Source organism: Oculina patagonica, chromosome 1, assembly GCF_052425735.1.
Source record: "Oculina patagonica isolate OP01 chromosome 1, crgOcupat, whole genome shotgun sequence".
In the NCBI taxonomy this organism is placed as follows: domain Eukaryota; kingdom Metazoa; phylum Cnidaria; class Anthozoa; order Scleractinia; family Oculinidae; genus Oculina; species Oculina patagonica.
Window position 1 is genome coordinate 4,370,100 of NC_135758.1, and position 18,689 is coordinate 4,388,788.

At 38.8% G+C, this 18,689-nt stretch overlaps 2 protein-coding genes and 2 pseudogenes across 4 annotated transcripts in view; 1 reads left to right on the top strand and 3 right to left on the bottom strand.

Annotated features, from left to right (window-relative positions):
- Positions 1-18,689, top strand: part of LOC144650017 (3'-5' RNA helicase YTHDC2-like) — an 81,454-nt gene that overhangs the window by 45,301 nt on the left and 17,464 nt on the right. The gene's annotated exons all lie outside the window — the stretch shown is intronic.
- On the bottom strand, positions 1,928-10,422 carry LOC144654861 (kelch-like protein 26; annotated as a pseudogene). The gene is made up of 2 exons (XR_013571009.1): positions 9,550-10,422; positions 1,928-3,315 (listed from the first exon to the last, which is right to left on the bottom strand). The product of XR_013571009.1 is annotated as a kelch-like protein 26 (transcript).
- The window catches only part of LOC144655327 (kelch-like protein 25), a 28,788-nt pseudogene continuing 22,366 nt past the window's right edge, over positions 12,268-18,689 (bottom strand). The window contains exon 3 of the transcript XR_013571076.1: positions 12,268-14,462. The product of XR_013571076.1 is annotated as a kelch-like protein 25 (transcript). The remainder of the gene's footprint in view (positions 14,463-18,689) is intronic.
- LOC144667297 (kelch-like protein 20) lies at positions 14,713-18,139 on the bottom strand. The gene is made up of 2 exons (XM_078528718.1): positions 17,369-18,139; positions 14,713-14,795 (listed from the first exon to the last, which is right to left on the bottom strand). Exons 1-2 carry the CDS (start codon positions 18,038-18,040, stop codon positions 14,790-14,792), a joined length of 678 nt encoding a protein of 225 aa, XP_078384844.1. The 5' UTR covers positions 18,041-18,139; the 3' UTR covers positions 14,713-14,789.

The following is an 18,689-nucleotide window of genomic DNA, read 5'->3' on the forward strand; positions in this document are numbered from 1 at the left end:
AACGATCAGTACCGCAGTCACGCGATAAATGGAGATCGAATAAATCCACGAAATCAGTTTGTTTCTTTAAGGAAGTCCATTCACAAGGAAAGTCGTTAGGTTTTCGATTTTCAACTTCACTCGAGTCAAAACGAACTGGGAATGTCTAAAACGTACTATCGTAAACTACCAGACCATTCTTTGTGGAATACTTCATCGGTTGCTCTCATTTTTGCTCGCTACTTACACCCGCACCAACTCTGGTAGCCCAGAAGCAAGTCTCTCCGGGGAAGATTTCTATACTCGAAAATGTCTATACTGGTGGTCTGACAGTGTTGATAAGAAAAATCCACCAACTTGGGAGATATTCTCCGTTAATTGTTCTGCAGTGGACAGCTGTAAGATGTATCATTTAACATTTTTAATGCACGCGGTGAGCCACTGAGCCAGTTGCCGTTTACCGCTATGATTGCATTCTTAAGCTCACTTTTGCTTGTGCCAATTAGAAGCGGGTCACATAGCTAGATAGTTTTTAATTCCAGGGTTGTGAATAAGTTAATAAATGAAAATGAAGAGCGTCAAAATACTGCGACACTGTGTAAAGTTATAGTTTGTGATCGTGATGATTTCGGATACACTTGGAAAGAGATGTTAGAAAGTCTAGATTTCGGTGAACTAAGATATAAAAGCAAATCAGAAGTGTATATTTCAGACAGTGTAGGAGGGCAAACAAAAATAATGTACACACTTATCAAAGGTTTGAAGTAAATTCATTTAAACTAACATATGCTTTAATATATAATTTTGACAAGAAGTTTTAAACAGAGTACGTCCTTATTTCTAGATTTACTGCTAGCAAGTGCTAATGAGGGAGACAACGTAACATCCGAAGTTTGATGTCGCGCAGGACCCTTGCTTTCATCAGATTTTCATTTTCTGCAGTTGTAAGTAAGAGCTGCCAGTAAAACGACAATCGTGATTTAATGCTATTATCACTTAATTTCCCTGATATTGTTATACAGGAATCGATGTTAAAACAATATTTAAAGTATTAGAGCTTCATAAGACAACACCTACAAAAAGAAATTCTGCTAATACTGATTTTTAATGAGCAAGGGTCCTGTGCGACCATAAGTTAAGTTCCGATATTCAACTAAGAAGATATGTACATGTATAGTAATAGTACTTTAACACTGATATTATGTGTAATTTATTTACCTTATTTTCTGTATTTCACACAGACTTACTAATTAAAGCACCAGCTAAATATAAACAAAATGTTCTGCACTTGCAATTACAAATAAAAAATAACACACATCACACTTGACTTCAAGAAAAACAGTTCTCATTAACTGTCAGTACTGCAGTCAAAATATAGCACTAACCGGCTACTATGGCAGGTAGCAGCTCTGGCAAGGTCTCACATGAATGGCTCGCTACTCTTCGAGATAACAATAAAACAAACAACAGGAACAATGTCCCTAGCACCAAAATAATCATAGCAACTATTACACTGGAGGACCAGTCAAGAAAAGACCTCTTTAGCTTCGTTTGTTTGTTGTCCCATTGTAGACCACGTGATGCTACCCTTGAGAATTATTTCTTTTAAATTCAAACAAATTGACGTGGAAATGAATGAATAATTTCCAGAAAGACAAAGGAACAATTCTCTTGAGAGCGTCACGTGATCTACAATGGGCAATTTTCATACGTAGCTAAAGAGGTCTATTCACAAGTTAATTAACGAGAGGTGCTACACCACTGAACCTTTAACAAGATTCAGTTTTAAATGCATAACTATACAACAAAGTTAGCCTGCTTGAGTTTCTCAAAGTAGGAGCTACAAAGCTGCTTTGATCATAAAACTCTAATTATAAAAAATGAATGTGTGTCCAGCAGTAGCAATGAAATATATATATGATAATGCAAATGCGGCTACTGCTGGACACACATTCATTTATTTCACATATACTTGGGCCGAGTATCATGTCCACCATAAAGGGATTACCCATATACGACCGCTCTCATGTGGCTTTGATAGCTCAGTGGTAGAGCATTGCACTGGCAACGCAAAGGTCGTGGGTTCGACTCCCGCTCAGAGCCTGAAAATTTTTTTCAGGTCTTCAGTAGTGTAAGGCCGCATTTGCATTATCATATATCTAATTATAAAGCTAACGATGGCGTGAAAGTTAATTACTATTTTTCTAGTAACTCCATCTAAAAACTGCACTACATGCAAAACACTTACTTTCACATTTTACTGAACTTCATATTGTGTGATACACTTGGCCATACCACATGATAAGCTTGTGCGTGCAAAGAGCTTTACATTTTATTTTGATTTTCATCTTGCTCTGTTTTCAAGTTTTCTTTCTTTACAGGCAGATAACACAAGACTGCTTGGCTACTAATTTTTGCTAAATTTTCCCATCCGTTAAAAGAAACGTGATACACCTCCCCTGGTGGGATTCTTATCCCACTGTCAACTGGAAATTTGTTGATGATGAAATACACCCTCCCTTCTATTTCCACTGCACCAAGGTTGTTTGGGGGAATATGTTTTTGTTCATCAACAGACCAAGTTTTGTTTTCCTCGTTATAGATTTCAACAGGTGCAGGGTTATTATAACCATAAGGAGACATCTTTCCCCCCGCCACACACAGTTTGTCATTGACTACGAAAAGACTTGATCCAAAGTGGGGCTGGCAGGTTGAAGCTTTTTGTTCCCATTCATTCTTTGCTGGGTCAAAACAATGCACTACAGCTGCTTTAGCTTTCCAATTATCATACCTCATTTCACGTTCGTTTCTTTGATATCCATGAATTGCATATATTTTAGATTTCAAAACTACTGCTGCTACATTACTTAACTCAACTTTATAACTACTTGTTTTAAAGAAACTCAATTTAGCTCCGCTACTTTGCCAATCGTTATTTGCCAAACTATACCTCTGAGGCGGATTGTCTTCACTGATTGCATAAATGTAATCATCAACAGCGCATAAGCAGTTTATCTGACTGGATACGTTTTGAAAAGGTGGAAGTGTTTCCCAGGTGTTATTAACTATGTGGTAACGATAAACACTGTGACCATAATCCCCGCACTGTGCAGCTAAATACATGTAATTACCAACAATTTCTGCACTAAAGCATGACTTTGTTATTTCACCTAATTGTACAACAGACGGCATCGGTGTCCATATTTTGGTCTCAGTATCAAAGTAGTGAACCATAGTCTTGGGAGGGTAAGAATCTTTAGAGCGGACCGTGGAAATACGGTCTTTTTTAGCTGCGCTTGGCTGTAAAGACACTGTAGGGTGAATAGCCACAAGAACCTGAAACAAGACATCACAGGTAAAGCAAATGAACAACACAGAGGTGAGTTTGTGATTAGTACTGGCTCACGTGTAAGAATTTAATATTCAGTTTAATTTCCTCCTTGAGGCACTCATGCATGTCCAATACATCCACATCGACCCTCGAGGCAATAGTGCAAGTACTGAAATGCCAAGCCCAGGTGATCGGGCAGTCGCACAGGGAAGCTCGACTCTAAATAGACACCCCGTTACATCAGTCGAAACTGTTTGCTAGCTACAGGGCAAACGATGGTTAACAACTAGCAATAGATATGGAGAATATGATGTATGGATACTTATAGTACTTGAAACATGACTTAATTTCTTCGCTGTACTTTTACGGGTGAGCACAGAAATAGAACGAAATCCACGCTCTGATGAAAATATTTGAAATTTCTCTTCTCGTGTTTCGATGGATGTTCACAAGTGAGGACAAAAAAAATAGAACCTTAGAACCGAAGAACTGAAAAACTTGTTCAACCTAAAACTTGAGTTTTTGAGTGAATCCTGTTAACTCAATTGTAGCTTCATGGGCCAAGGAAATGGAAAACATATTAAGTTGATACAGTAGGTTTTTTATAAGAACGTCTATTTTCATGGCTGAGGCTGAACGTTCTTACGTTTTACGATTTGAGGATGAAAACGTTCTTAGGATGTTATATGCAGCCGATTCCTTTCCAAGCACACGGAAGGAAAAGCGAGCGATGAGCGTGTCTGTACATCTACATTTGTACTTTGATTGATCCTATGATATATAGCATTTCAAATTCACGTTCCAATTCCAAAACTGTTTTCTGGCCTGATTTTTGATTCTACTGTATCAAGTACTAACGCCGGGCACATTTTTGGCACCCAAACCATTTCGGCACGGCACTACGGGCCATTTACACGACCAAAACAATAAGGTTTTCTCCTGCTAGGCACGGTTCCAATTTTTATATCGGCACCCCTACTTTCATCATTTTTCTTCCCGAGAAATGACAGAAAAATGTGATTGTTCATCGACATATTTGTGCTTTCAGTGCAAAACACCAATTTTATCGGCAAGGATCGGAGTTTGTTCATAGCACGAGTCAAGTTCGAGTCAAATGTTTTTTTTTTGTCACCTTTTCTTTTTAATAAAATATTTTGACTAGAATTGTTATTGTCAAAAAATGTCGCAGACGTAATAGTCAGGTACCCAGGAGTCCAAAATGTGACACCCACGGGCATTTTTGTCTGATTTTTGGCAACATAGTTATTTTTACTAAATCGAGTACGCTGATTTCGAAAATCAATGTTGCCAAGCTTAATTCTTGCGTTAAGATGATGTTTTGATGCATTTAATTATGATGTCATTGTCCAAATAAGTATTTTTTTCTTTTAGCTATTTTAAGCATAATTCATCCAGAAATTCGTTCAAAACATTATTAGTATACTGTAAAAATGATTTTAAGAATTTTCGGATAGTTTTTATACTGTTTCTATAAATATCAAGCCGTCCAGTGAGAATTGACCACGCCCTCTCATAAAAATTCACTTTATCACGGGTATAGTGTTAACATTTTGTTTAAAAATGAATGTGATTCTTGTATTAATAGAAAGTTGCAATTGAATTGCTCCACAAACATCAGCGATGTTTGACATATATACTATAACGACTGCTTTTATCTACAAAGAGAGTGGCAAGGAGAGACAAAAGCAAGATCATGAAGCTGAGAATTTTCTACATTCCACACAACAAAATCCGGGTTGTTCTTGTCACGGACAAATGAGACATTGCAAAAAATTGCCAAGAAAGATCTCGTGACTCTATAAATAAAACAAGATCTTTCGATTGGACAGATTCAGCTTGAACGATTCGTGGAATGGAGGCTACTATCTTCAGACAGAGAGGAAGAACGGGAAGAAGGGATGGAAGACAAACTTTCGTGACCCTGTTCGCAAGAATAATCCACCTCTATTTGCCAGCCTTTATGAAGTTAATAGTGCTGCAACTAGCCCCAAAAAGAGAAAGACTTTAAATTTGCATGGTAACCAGAGTATTCTATGTTGTCTAGTGACGGTGTATGAAGGCAGGTGCGAGATAAACATGCAAGCCATATTGTAGCATCTGAGGTATAATGCCGGTGCCACTGTTTCTTGTAGAAATGAACCCCACAAGTGTGAAACAAGTCAATTTTAGAAGACGTTCTCAGAAGAAAAGGTCAAGTGCCTAGAGTCAGTTTGTTCTTCGATGGCTTCGCCCTGGTGGCAGCACACAAATTATGGTGGCAGCTATTGGCAAACCAAAAAATGCAAATGCTTTCGGTGGGTTTGCGGAATGTTACGTGAACACTGTTTTACTGAAAGGTCCTGGATACCAGAGGATCGATGTGTTACTCGATGGGAGGAACTCCATAAAAGCAACGACAAGAAGTCGACGCTCCGAGAACACGGCGCGGCCTGTGAGCAGAGTCATTGAAGTACGTAAGAGAGGTTCAGTTGCGGCCGATGAAGTGGCGAGCCGCATTTTTGGCACTAGGAGACAACAAAGCGGACTTTGCACGGATTCTCTCAGATGAACTTATCTCGCAGGCACTGACTCTGCAATCGAAGTATATCTGGTGGTTTTTCATACGAAGTGGATTCTGCTCAGATCCTGGCCTAGATGTAGCCTTTTTAAGATCCAACCAAGAGGAAGCCGATACGAAGTTTGTTCGTTATGCAGTCAGTCTTAGCGGGCATGTCGACAACATAATAGTTTCCACTCGAGGCACAGACTTGCTGTTAATTCTCCTGGCACATTGATCGCGCTAAGCTCTCATCAACAGTGTGGATATGGGCAGGAACTTCAGAGCATCCAACGTAAATAACTTTAGAGGATGTCTCAGCAAATATTCCTGATAACTCGTCAAGTGCATTGTTACCATCTCACACCATCACCGGCTGTAACAGCACCTCTTTCATCTGTGGAAAGTTTTCACAGAACAATTTGTTTTTCTCTTCTCGGTCGGCGAAGATGTCCTCGAAGCTGACACCACTACCTCCGCAGAAAACGTTTGTTTGTTGAATTTATGAAATCCGATCTGACCACTGGCTATATATGTGCCTCTTCGCTATGAATTTAGAAAAACGCATGCCATGTGCACTGGCGGCTGTGTAGATGCACCAAGACCGACGCTAATTGCTATATCAACCTGCGCTAAAGCGCTTTAAAGAAACTCGTTTAAAAAGCAATATTAATTCAGTGTTTTTAAAAAAGTTCAGAAGATATATTAAAAATATTTACCGATATTGATTAAAAGTAGTATAGACAGATCTAAACCTTAAAGCAAGGAGCAATGTTATGATCATTTTGAATTCGTTAATTTTACATGCGTTCAACTAAAGTCTTTATCATGAACCTATAACAGACAAAGTGGATTGTGAAATAAGTTAGATTCAGCAATATACAAGACAAACAATAAAGTTTTATCTCTAACTATAACAACGATGATATATTACGACATTAACTATGATGTTATTTCCATTTATTTTACCACAAAACTTAAACGAAATGCTGAAACAAGGGAAACTCGATATATGAAAATTGTAATGGCGTCATTCTTGATGCTCGCTAGTTCGTAGCTTCAGCGTGGCACGACGACAATATGTTTCTTCTTATTGCAACTATAGCGATTTGTTAATACAAAAATCGCATTTGTTCTTGACAAAATAACAAAACTACACCCGTGATAAGGTTCCCGTGATAGGGTGAATTTTGTTTAAGAGGGCGTGGTCAATTGTCACTAAAGGACTTGATTTTCACAGAAACAGCGTAAAAACTCTCAGAAAATTCTTTAAATCATTTTACAGCACATTAACAATGCTTTAAATGGATTTCTGGATGTATTATGCTTAAAATAGCTTAAGGAAAGAAAATTCCTTATTTGGACCATGACGTCATAATTAAATGCATTAAAACATCATCTTAACGCGAGAATTAAGCTTGGCAACATTGATTTTCGAAATCAGCGTACTCGATTTAGTAAAAATAGCTATGTTGCCAAAAATCAGACAAAAATGCCCGTGAGTGTCACATTTTGGAGTCCTGGGTACCTGACTATAAAGTAAAGATCTCCTCAGCAGTCAGGTTTTTCACACGGCTCAGCTCTCCGATACAGACGCGATCGCGAAGATATTATTTGCATTTTATCTTGAATTTGCACTTGCATTTCTCGCACCGTTATTCATCTGGCGATTTAAAATTTTTTCTAATAAATTTCATCGCCTTTCCATAAGCTTTCCTGAGTAGTTTGTCAGTTTCTTGGTGGCTTTTCTAGGGCCACGAGGAATACAGGTAATTTCCCCTCACGCGAAATAACCATCGTGTTCTCTTTCAAGAAGTGGCGAGTGACTCAATTTCAATCAGTGTTTATTTTGTGCACAGTTGGAAAACGTATACTTTTCGATTAGAAAATATTTGTATCTTAACTTATTGAGAATAACTTTTTTTCAAGTGGCTTTGAATTCGGTATCAGCCTAGCTTTAATTTGTTCGCGACCTCAGAGAAATGGAGCACTTGCATTACTGTTGGTGCGCAGAGGTATGTCTCGGGCTCCCAAAAATGCTGGAAAACAATTTTTTTTCAGTGAACTGATTTTATCCTAACTCGTTGTGTATCCAGTCTGTGTGGCAAAGCCAAAAGGATCAACAAATATCCAGACATTTGTTGAGTAATGCTTTTCAACTGTATTGGAACCAATCAAGCTTTGAAAAAAGCGTGACTTTAATTTTTCCCGCTGTTGTCATGTTTTAGACGTCACGTCACGCGATTGGTGTTTGTTACGTCGCTTGTCGACCGTTCACTAAAGGCTGGTTCTCATATGATCGCCCTGATCGTCTCTGTCGCTTCTGTCGTTTGCAAATTCTGAGGCGATCGAAGCGATTGGAAGCGATCAGAGGGTTCTCATATGATCGCCCCGATCGTCTGGTATATGCAAAATAGGGTTAATCAAACAAGATAATAATTCATGATCTTTTCTTTGTTCCCGCATATGAATATTCGATTTTATACCGATCGACGCACGTGTGTTTTTTTCAAAACTCCGATATCGCTTATGGCAGCCTTCGATGCAAAGGCAAACCTCGTGGCCTCCTATCTTCTCGTTATTGCCGTTTTACGGCGAAGAAGCAAAAGGGAGGCCAAACGGAAACGTAGTTCTGCGTAATACTGATGCACCATGGGACAGTTTGGATCGCTTCGATCGTCTCCCTCTGTGGCAGTAGTTCTCACACAATCGTTCGCGATCGCCGCGGTCTGCGACCGATCGTCCGGATAGAACACGGGCGATCGAAGCGATCGCGATCGTCCCGATCGTCGCAAATGTCTTTGTAATGTTCTCATATGATCGCCCCGATCGCAAGCAAACTTTTTGAAGCGACAGAGGCGACAGAGACGATCGGGGCGATCATATGAGAACCAGCCTTAAGGCAGGCAATGTTTCAGTTCCCTTAACGAGTTTTTTTAGACGTGATTTAGTCGATTTAGAACTTTGTTGTTGAAATGGAACCCCTGCTTATGTTGTGTGTACATTATTAATACAGGTAGGCCGAATCTCTAACAAAAATTAACGGGATGCCAAGAAATGTTTATTTCCTTGAAAAGCAGCTGCGAACCGATGAAGGAATCAACTTTCGCAATTGCCATTGAAAAACAGTCAAATCTTGCTGTTCTTGTACCTCTAGTACATCATTTTACATGTAACGCAAAAAATAAAACCATGCATAAGACAAAAAAAAAATGACTTGACTGACTTCAACTTGACTCGGGCTCGAACTTGACTCGTACTACGAACAAACTCAATTTAAAACAAAGCTTATGCAAAACTTTTGAGGGATAAACAAGGTGTGTAATGGAAACGTATATAAAGCGAATTTTGTCGCATATAGCGTTTCAGTGCCGCAATCATGTCCCCTTTTCGTTGCGAAACGAAACCACCGAAACGAAACCTTTAAAGGCCTGGCAAAACGAGGAAACATGTTTCCTGAAACATTTGTAGCGCGCGCATGTTTCCCCAATGTTTTCCAGTTTTGCCACACGGGAAGCATTGTTTCTAGCGTCAATTTTGTTTCCAAGAAGCAAAATTTGCTTCTGCTACACCGCATAAACATTTCGTTACGGTCATACCAACAGTACTAATAGATAGAATTTTAGCTAATTAATGATAAGAAAAGTTGTTACAACTCTAAGGCATTCATTAATATTCTTACCTTTCCAGTTAATCGTGGTTTAGTTTTTTCCCCAGCAAACTTAGAGTTGTGAGAAGGCATGTGGCTATGCATCATTGATTCTTGCAGATGCATATTAATCTCAGGCACTCGCTGCATCTCCTCTGTACCCAATTCTTCAATCACAACCCTGATGTCCACCAACCCCAGACGAACAGCTCCGAGAACTTTGGCTGCAACTGCCATCCTCTCTTCCTTCTTGTGTTTAATCCACTGCATCACTGATTTGAAAACGAACGTCTCCGAAGGTGCACTGAGGTCATCTCGTTTGAGGAGGTTGAATAGTTGGTCTGCGCTAATATGAGTCATGAATTCTTCACTTTCACAAACATCCTTGTACATTGAAGCCATCTTGTCTCCGCTGCCTCTTTCAGATCACTCAGACCGTGTCGATCGGCAACTGTACACAGCAGACAGAAGTTTTGCACGTCAAGACGCTGGATAAATTCTCTCTTCAAGAAATCACAGCACTGCTGAACAACAAATGTGACTTGAAGTTGAACAGCGACGGCAAGAACTTCAAACACGTTTTCCTCGTTTACATGAAGATCTCCAGTGTAGATGGAATCAATTACAGTTTTAAAAGCATTAGGAGAAATGCTTTCTTCTAGTTTGATCACTTCCTGGTTCGACTCCTTTCCATCTGTAAACATGGCGTGGAAATAATTGCTGTTCGCAGCGAGTACAATGCGATGAGCTGGAAATACTTCTTCGCCCGCTTTTAATCGAACGTCGATGAATTCACCTTCGTCTCGAAACTGAGCACATTTGGACAGAAGATCCACGGGAAAAGCAACCATTTTGCGAAGTTTTGTTTAAACTTGTGAGTCTCGATTATGAGTCGCCCTGTAAGCGATTAAATATGCAAATTTAAACGATCGTCGCGTGATTAGTCATTAACGTTTGAATTAAATTTTACGAGTCCAGTTTTGTGGCGTTTATTTCACAAACTGTAACAAAAGAAATAGGATGCGTAGTTTTCTAGCGGAGTAAGATACAAGACAGAGTTAGCAAGTAGGCGACTTTTCGCGGGACGTTAGATTTATTGGCCTCTTCGATGTCCGAGTCAAGGAAGAAACTTGCTATACTGCGTGATTTTACTTTATGAAGCATTTCCTTTGTTTTGAAAGTGATTGCTGTGAAACTATGAAGAAGGCGACAAACCTGGAATTATACTCGATAAAATTCACATACTTCGCGACATTCTCTGTCATACTGACTATCCAGCATTACTTACCCCAGTCCTTACCGGTTAGCAAATCGATCAAGAGCATAACGATGAAAACCGGGTGCGTGTGCTCATGGGAAGGCTCATTAATTATTCCATGATTCAGTGCGGCCTTACCACGTCACGTGTAGCAAAAGACCACACCCACTCCTTGTCTTACGCGGCATAGTTGAGTCATTCAATGTATGGTTCCTGCGGTATTTTGAAAATATCTACCGTATTTATTCGATTAAGCGCCCAACCTCGAATAAGCGCCCACCTCAAATAAGCGCCCACCCCGTAGGCAGGAAAAGTAAATAAGCGCCCAGCCTCGAATAAGCGCCCACCCCCACCCCCTAAAAAATTGACATGGATGAGAGGAGTAAAATGAGAGGTGTGAAATTGACTTAGTACTACCAAGAGACTACCCCGAAGACCAAGCTTTCTCAATAATTTACAGAAACTTTCAAGGATCAGTAAAAATTCGGCGTTTGGACATCTTCACGTTCTGTTATTATTTACTTTTTTCCTGCAAAATAAGCGTACTACTTGCTAAAAATGGTGAAAATTTAATAAGCGCCCAGCCTCGAATAAGCGCCCACTCTCAAGGTCCAAAAATTTAATAAGCGCCCAGGGCGCTTAAACGAATAAATACGGTAATTCACATTCGACATCTCTTTATGTTGGACACAAACTAAAAATTCGTTTAACGTGACTTTTTTTAGCCTTCGTGCTAGGCACGTTCAAACCAGTTCTGTTTCCGACATGCATTATCCAGTTTCCCTCACCCAAGATTACCCTGGTCACCTAGCTTTTCTTCCTTCTTTCTTCTACTGACGCAAACAGTCCGCGGCGGCTTTAGATTCAAAAGTAGAAAAAGAAAAAGCCTCTGGAACCAGGGTAACTCAACTGAGATCGGCATAGTACCTCGATTTTCCTGTACATCTTGAATTGAAAAGCGTCTTTAATTTAAAGAAGCATTGTCACGTTATTTTAAGTCATTTTTCTGATTACTTCCAAATTCTAGGAAACCTCAAAAATAATAGTTGTGTAATGTAGGAAAACAATAAAGGAGTAATCAAGACACGAAAATAACCAAGGATGGTTTTGACTGACGAAGATTAGGAAAGATTACGACTGACAAACTTTCAAGATGAGTTGTCCATGACTGAGCTCCTTTAAGTGCAAAGAGCTTTTTTATTACACAGTTACTTATCTTCAACTTCAGAAACAGGAATGTTTATCGTAGATAGATCGGATGGCAGGAATCCGTGTCAAATTATCCTGTGAAAGAACTATAGATGAATCATGGTCCTGTCATCAGCTAGGAAAGTGCTGAATTCGGTATTGTACTAGATAGACTATAGATAGTGATGAATGCCTTTGAAGAGCGTAAAAATCCGGCAGGATTCAGATCATGAAGGTCAACCTCAGATCAAAAAGCTATTCCTAGCTAGTTCGTGTATAATTAAAACAACCAACACACTCAGTCATCATACGATCAAAAGATGAATTTATTATACTGACTCGTGAGACAATGATGTTAATACAATCTTCCATGTAGTACGTTTGTTGTACATTTCTTGAAGTATGTAAATTCTCAAAAAAGCGAGCGGATTATTACGTGTACTTATATTTCATTGTATACGTTAAGGCCTGGCTAAACTAGGAAGCATTGTTGCAAAAACATTGTTTACGAAAACAAAAAAAATGTTTCTGCCTCAGGTCCATTACATTTTTGCTTCCCGGACACAACTTTTGCTGCCGAAACATACCGGTATTTTGCCTAGTTTAGCCACCATAGAAGCAATGTTGACTTATTTATGCGCATACGTGACACATTGTTCCCTGTTTAGCAACCTGGCCAAAAAAACATTTTCCTTGCTTCCCGCTAATTTACCCGCCTTGGAACTGAACACGACAAGGAACATTGTTTCCTAGTTTACCCAGGCCTTTATAACGCGTAATACAACTATGTTTTATATCAACCACTGTCACCGCCTAAAACTTATGTACATTCTCTAGTCCTAATAAAGTATAGCTTTAAATCATGAATAATAAAGAGCAGTTTCCACTTGAGTGTCGAAAGTAATTTGTGTTTTCTTGGTTTTGCATTACTACGTTTAGTGATTAGTTTAATTAAAAAAAACTCGCGCCACCTTCTCCACCAATCAGAAGTAAAACCAAAATCAGTCGTAATTCGCTCACACGCATTCTCCCTTGCGTTACGGCTACATGTATTTGCTTCAAGTTTTGGTTGGTTCTCTGGATTGTATGTGTCCTTTGTCATTGGCCAAAGTGATTACCTCGTTTTCAGATTCAGGACAGTCAATCGAAAATTGCTCTATACAAAGCTATAGACTTTAAGTCATTTCACCTGTTAAACTCAACAGTATATTGTTAACGTTGAAAAAGCTAATTGTCAATGTAACATTAAACAAAAATGTTGTGCACTTGCAATTACATTTCATTAAATAAAAAGTAAAACGCATTACACTTAAATTTAAAACAGTTCTCATTGACTGTAAGTACTACAGTACTATATAGCACTACTAACCCTATTGTCAGCCACTGTCAGGTAGCAGCTCTCGCAAGATCTCGCATGAATGACTCGCTACTCTTCGAAAGAAAAATAAAACAAACAACAGGAACAATGTGACAGTCTCTAACCCTCAAAACAATAGCAAGTGTTACACAAGAGGACCAGTCAGGAATTACAAGTTAACAAGAGCTGCTACACGGCTGTACGACTTACATCAGCTGTTACACTACTGAACCTTTTACAAGATTTAGTTCTAAATCCGTAACTATACAACAAAGTAGCAAAACAAAATTTTGCCCTTGAAATGTCCACCTAGCTAGGTTAAGTTAAAAACAGTCCACTTGAGTTTCTCAAAGTAGGAACTACAAAATGGCGCGAAAGTTAAATACTAATTTTTCTAGTAACTCCATCTGAAAACAGTTACACACTACATGCATAAACCTTCCTTTCATATTTTACTGAACAGCATATAGTCTGCTAGCTACGCTTTACACCAAATCACATGATAAGCTCGTATGTGCAAAGAGCTTTACATTTTGTTTTGATTGTCACCTTGCTCTGTTTTCAAGTTTTCTCTCTTTACAGGCAGATAACACAAGACTGCTTCGCTACTAACTTTTGCTAAATTTTCCCATCCGTTTAAGGAAACGTGATACTCCTCCCCTGGTGGGATTCTTATCCCACTGTCAACTGGAAATTTGTTGATGATGAAATACACCTTCCCTTCTATTTCCACTGCACCAAGCTTGTTTGGGGGATTATTAAGTGTTGTTTGCCTCATTGTAAACTTCAACTGGGGCTGGATTGCCACATAGGTTACCTAGGTGGTCACAAGAAATCTTTCCCCCCGCCACACAGAGTCTGTTATTGACTACAAAAAGACAAGATTCAAAGTGGGGATAACATGTTGAAGCTTTTTGTTCCCATTCATTCTTTGCTGGGTCAAAACAATGCACTAAAGCTGGTTTAGGTTTCCAATCACTTTTCCTGTTTTCACTTTCATTTCTTATATATCCATGAATTACATATATTTTAGATTTTAAAACCACTGCCGCTACAGTATCTAACCTTTCTTTGTCACTACTTTTGTTAAAGAAGCTCAATTTAGCTCCACTACTTTGCCAATCGTTATTAGCCAGACTATACCTCTGAGGTGGATTGTCTTTACTGATTGCATAAATGTAATCATCAACAGTACAAAAGCAGTTTATCTGACTGGATACGTTTTGAAAAGGTGGAAGTGTCTCCCAGGTGTTATTAACTATGTGGTAACGATAAACAGAGTAAACATACTGAAAAGGGTTACCGGATTTCAATTTGCCCCGTGCAGCTAGATACATGTAATTACCAACAATTTCTGCACTAAAGCATAACTTAGTTACTTCACCTAACTGTACAACAAATGGCATCGGTTTCCACATTTTGGTTTCAGCATCAAAGTAGTGAACCATAGTCTTGGGAGGGTAAGAATCTTTAGAGCTAAGGGTAGAAATGCCGTCTTTTTTAGCTGCGCTTGGCTGTAAAGTCCCTGTAGGGTGAATAGCCACAAGAACCTGAAACAAGACGCCGCAGGTAAAGCAAAAATGAACAACACAGATGTGAGTTTGTGATTACAGTCCGACCTCTATTAAGCGGCCACCCTCGGGACTTTGAAAAGTGGCCGCTTAATAGAGGTACATTTAAATTGTATAGAAATTGCAGTAAACACGATTTTATTGACTCTATATCGCAAAATGCTTTTAAAAAGTGAACATATATGAAGATATCTAAAATTCATTGTAACAAAACATCAAGTGCATTTCCAGCCAATGCATAGTTGTAGCTCTAAAACAGAAGGCATGTAGTTGAAATGTACAGTGTATTTCTTCGGTCGATAATGAATAGAAAAAGATGCACAACATCGTTGACAAGTTTCTTAGGCCTTTTTGCATCAACAGTTAGTACGTGAAAAATAGTGCTCAAGATATTTCACCATTTCGCTTGGAAATATAATTTGCTGGTCGCTTAATGAACTATTATTTTGCAGGGCCTCACTGAATAACACCTTTGGTGATGTGAGCTCCCTGGGTAAAGAACATTATTATTATTATTATTATTATTATTATTATTATTATTATTATTATTATTATTATTAATAGAGGTAAAAAACCATATAAATAATACACTTATGACAGAAAAAAGGTGGCCGTTGAATAGAGGTATCAAATACAGCAGTTTAGTGGCAAATAAATCGGGACTTTGGAAAGTGGCCGCTTAATGGAGGGTGGCCGCTAAATAGGTGGCCGCTTAATAGAGTAGTAAGACTCACGTGTTACTGTAAGAATTTAAAATTTAGTTTAATTCTCTCCTCGAGTGGAAGCAGCTTTCAAATATACAATCGAGACTGCCGTAAAGACGACCACCCAAAATGTCAAGCCCAGGTGATCAGGCAGTCGCACATGGAATTTCGACTTTCTATAGATGCCCCGTTACATTTACCTTTTGTTACATTTACCGATTTACCTTTGCCTCTGTTTCAAAACGAGACTACGTGCTCATTTTTATATGAATGGTTTCGCATGTAGACTCGTTTCGAAACAGAGGCAAAGGGTAACTCGGAAATGTTCTTTTGGAGAATATAATGCATGGGTACTTAAAGACATGACTTAAGATCACTTAATTTCTCCGCTGTGTTTCACGGGTGAGCACAGATTGAAATATAACGAAAACCCCTACTTTCCATCTCCATCAGTTTTCTTGCATTTGTATTATATTTTGAATTTGTATTTGCATTTCTCGCACCGTCATTCAACTTTAATGAATTCATCGCCTTTCCAGTAAGCTTTCACCAGTAGTTTGTCAGTTTCTTGGTGGCTCTTCTCGGGCCACGAGGAATACATGTACAGGTATTTTCCCCTCACGTGTTCTATTTCGAGAAGTGGCGAGTGACTCAATTTCAAATATTTTTCGCTTCAAAAATATTTTTATCTGATTCAGAATATATTTTTTTTTATGTGGCTCTCTTAATTCGGCATCAGTCTTGCTTTGTTCGCGACTTCACTACGCAACTCGCAAAATATCCGCGCGTATTATATGTTAAACCATCGAATATTAAAAGGTGTATGTATACATTATTAATACGCCGAGTAGGCCGTGTTTACTTCATTGAAAAGCAGCTAGCCTGCCTACCGATGTAGGAATCAACTCTCGCAATTGGCATTGAAAAAGAGAGTCAAATCTTGCTGTTCTTGTACCTCTATAGAACATCATTTTACATATAACACAGAAAATAAAACCATACGACAAAAAAATGACTTGACTCGAACTTGCCTCGGGCTTGTACCACGAACAAACTCAATTAAAAAAAAACGCTTAAGCAAAACTTTTGATGAATAAACAAGGTGTATAATGAGAACGTGTATAAAGTAAACTTTGTCGCCAAAAGCGATTCAGTGCTGCACTCGTCACTTTTCGCTGCGAGACGAAACCGCTGAAACGAAACGTGCGAAACCACCGAAAGTAAACCTTTAAACAACCGAAACGGCCGAAACGGGAAAAACGAAACAAAATCACCCCAACAAGCAAAAAACACTACCATTATTGAGATCTAACCGTAATCAGGCTAACTGGAATGTAACTTCATTCCTACGCAGTCCGGTTAGCCTGCATGTTTACGGTTAGCTCTTAGCATACATAGTTAGTAACTATGGTTTCAGCCGTTGTTTTTGGCGTTTCGCTCATTTCGCTTGTTTTGTTCGTTTCGGTGGTTTCTTTTTGTTGTTTCGGGTTTTATATAACTTTATGTAAAAGATAGTGTCCTCAATTATTTTTTTTTTAAGCTAAATACCCATTGACACTTTAATAAAGTCTACCATTTATCAATTCAGAATACTCTTGCAAGCCTCATGAACATCAAATATGCAAAACCAGAACCAAAACTTATTTACTTAATTTTAATTTGTAGCTGTATTTTGACGGGGTTGGTGTGACCGTAACCAATAGTACTAATAAATAGAATTTTAGCTAATTAATGATAATAAAACTTGTTACAACTATAAGGCATTTATTCTTACCTTTCCAGTTAATCGTGGTTTAGTTTTCTCCACAGCAAACTTAGAGTTGTGAGAAGGCATGTAGTTATGCATCATCGATTCTTGCAGATGCATGTTAATCTCAGGAACTCGCTGCATCTCCTCTGTACCCAATTCCTTAATCACAATTTTGATGTCCACCAGCCCCAGACGAACAGCTCCGAGAACTTTGGCGGCAACTGCCATCCTCTCTTCCTTCTTGTGTTTAATCCACTGCATCACTGATTTGAAGACGAAGGCCTCCGAAGGTGCACTAAGGTCATCTCGTTTGAGGAGGTTGAAGAATTGGTCTGCGGTAATATGGGTTAGGAATTCTACACTTTCACAAACATCCTTGTACATTGAAGCCATCTTGTGCTGCGCTGCCTCTTGCAGATCTTTCAGACCGTGTCTATCGGCAACTGTACACAGCAGACAGTAGTTGTGCAGGTCAAGTCGCTGGATAAATTCTCTCTTCACGAAATCACAGCACTGTTGAACAACACTTGTGACTTGAAGTTGAACAGCGACGGCAAGAACTTCAAACACGTTTTTATCGTTAACATGGAGATCTTCGGTGTAGATGGCGTCCATCACGGTCTTAAAAGCAGCTGGTAAAATGCTTTCTTCTAGTTCGATCACTTCCTGGTTCGACTCCTTTCCAACTGTAAACATGGCGTGGAAATAATCGCTGTTCGCAGCGAGTACAATGCGATGAGCTGGAAATACTTCTTTGCCCACTTTTAAACGAACGTCGATGAATTCACCTTCGTCTCGAAAACAAAGAGAATTATCATAATTAGATTCACTGCTGCGAATATAGCACACGTCGGTTGTAAACATTGACTCGGAAGGTCTTCGGAAGCGGAAAATCCTGCAATTTTGTGTCCAAGTTTTCTTCGCCGATATAGAATTTCAAGAGTTGATTCGCGAGGAACATGAACTTGGCGCACCCTATTGTGTTATGACAAGAGCGAATTTTGAAATTTCGTTCTTAAAATGAAGATAGCACGTTTCAAAGTTTAGATTTCACATTTTTACTCTCTTAGAAGCAGATAACTTCTAGCAGTTTTTGAAATCGAAAATTTCGTTCTTGTCATAACACAAAAGAGGTTATGATTCATCACTAGGTTATATAATCATTTAACTCGGTGCGCTGTAGTAGCCGAAAACTTGGACACAAAATCGCATTATCTGCAGTTAAACTTTTAAGAACCTGTAACATTACAGTAAACGGTCATCTCTCAGTAAAAGGACAATCATGATGTAACTCCATCATCCCTTTAATATCCTTGAAAAATTTTAGAGAAATCGATGTTCAAAA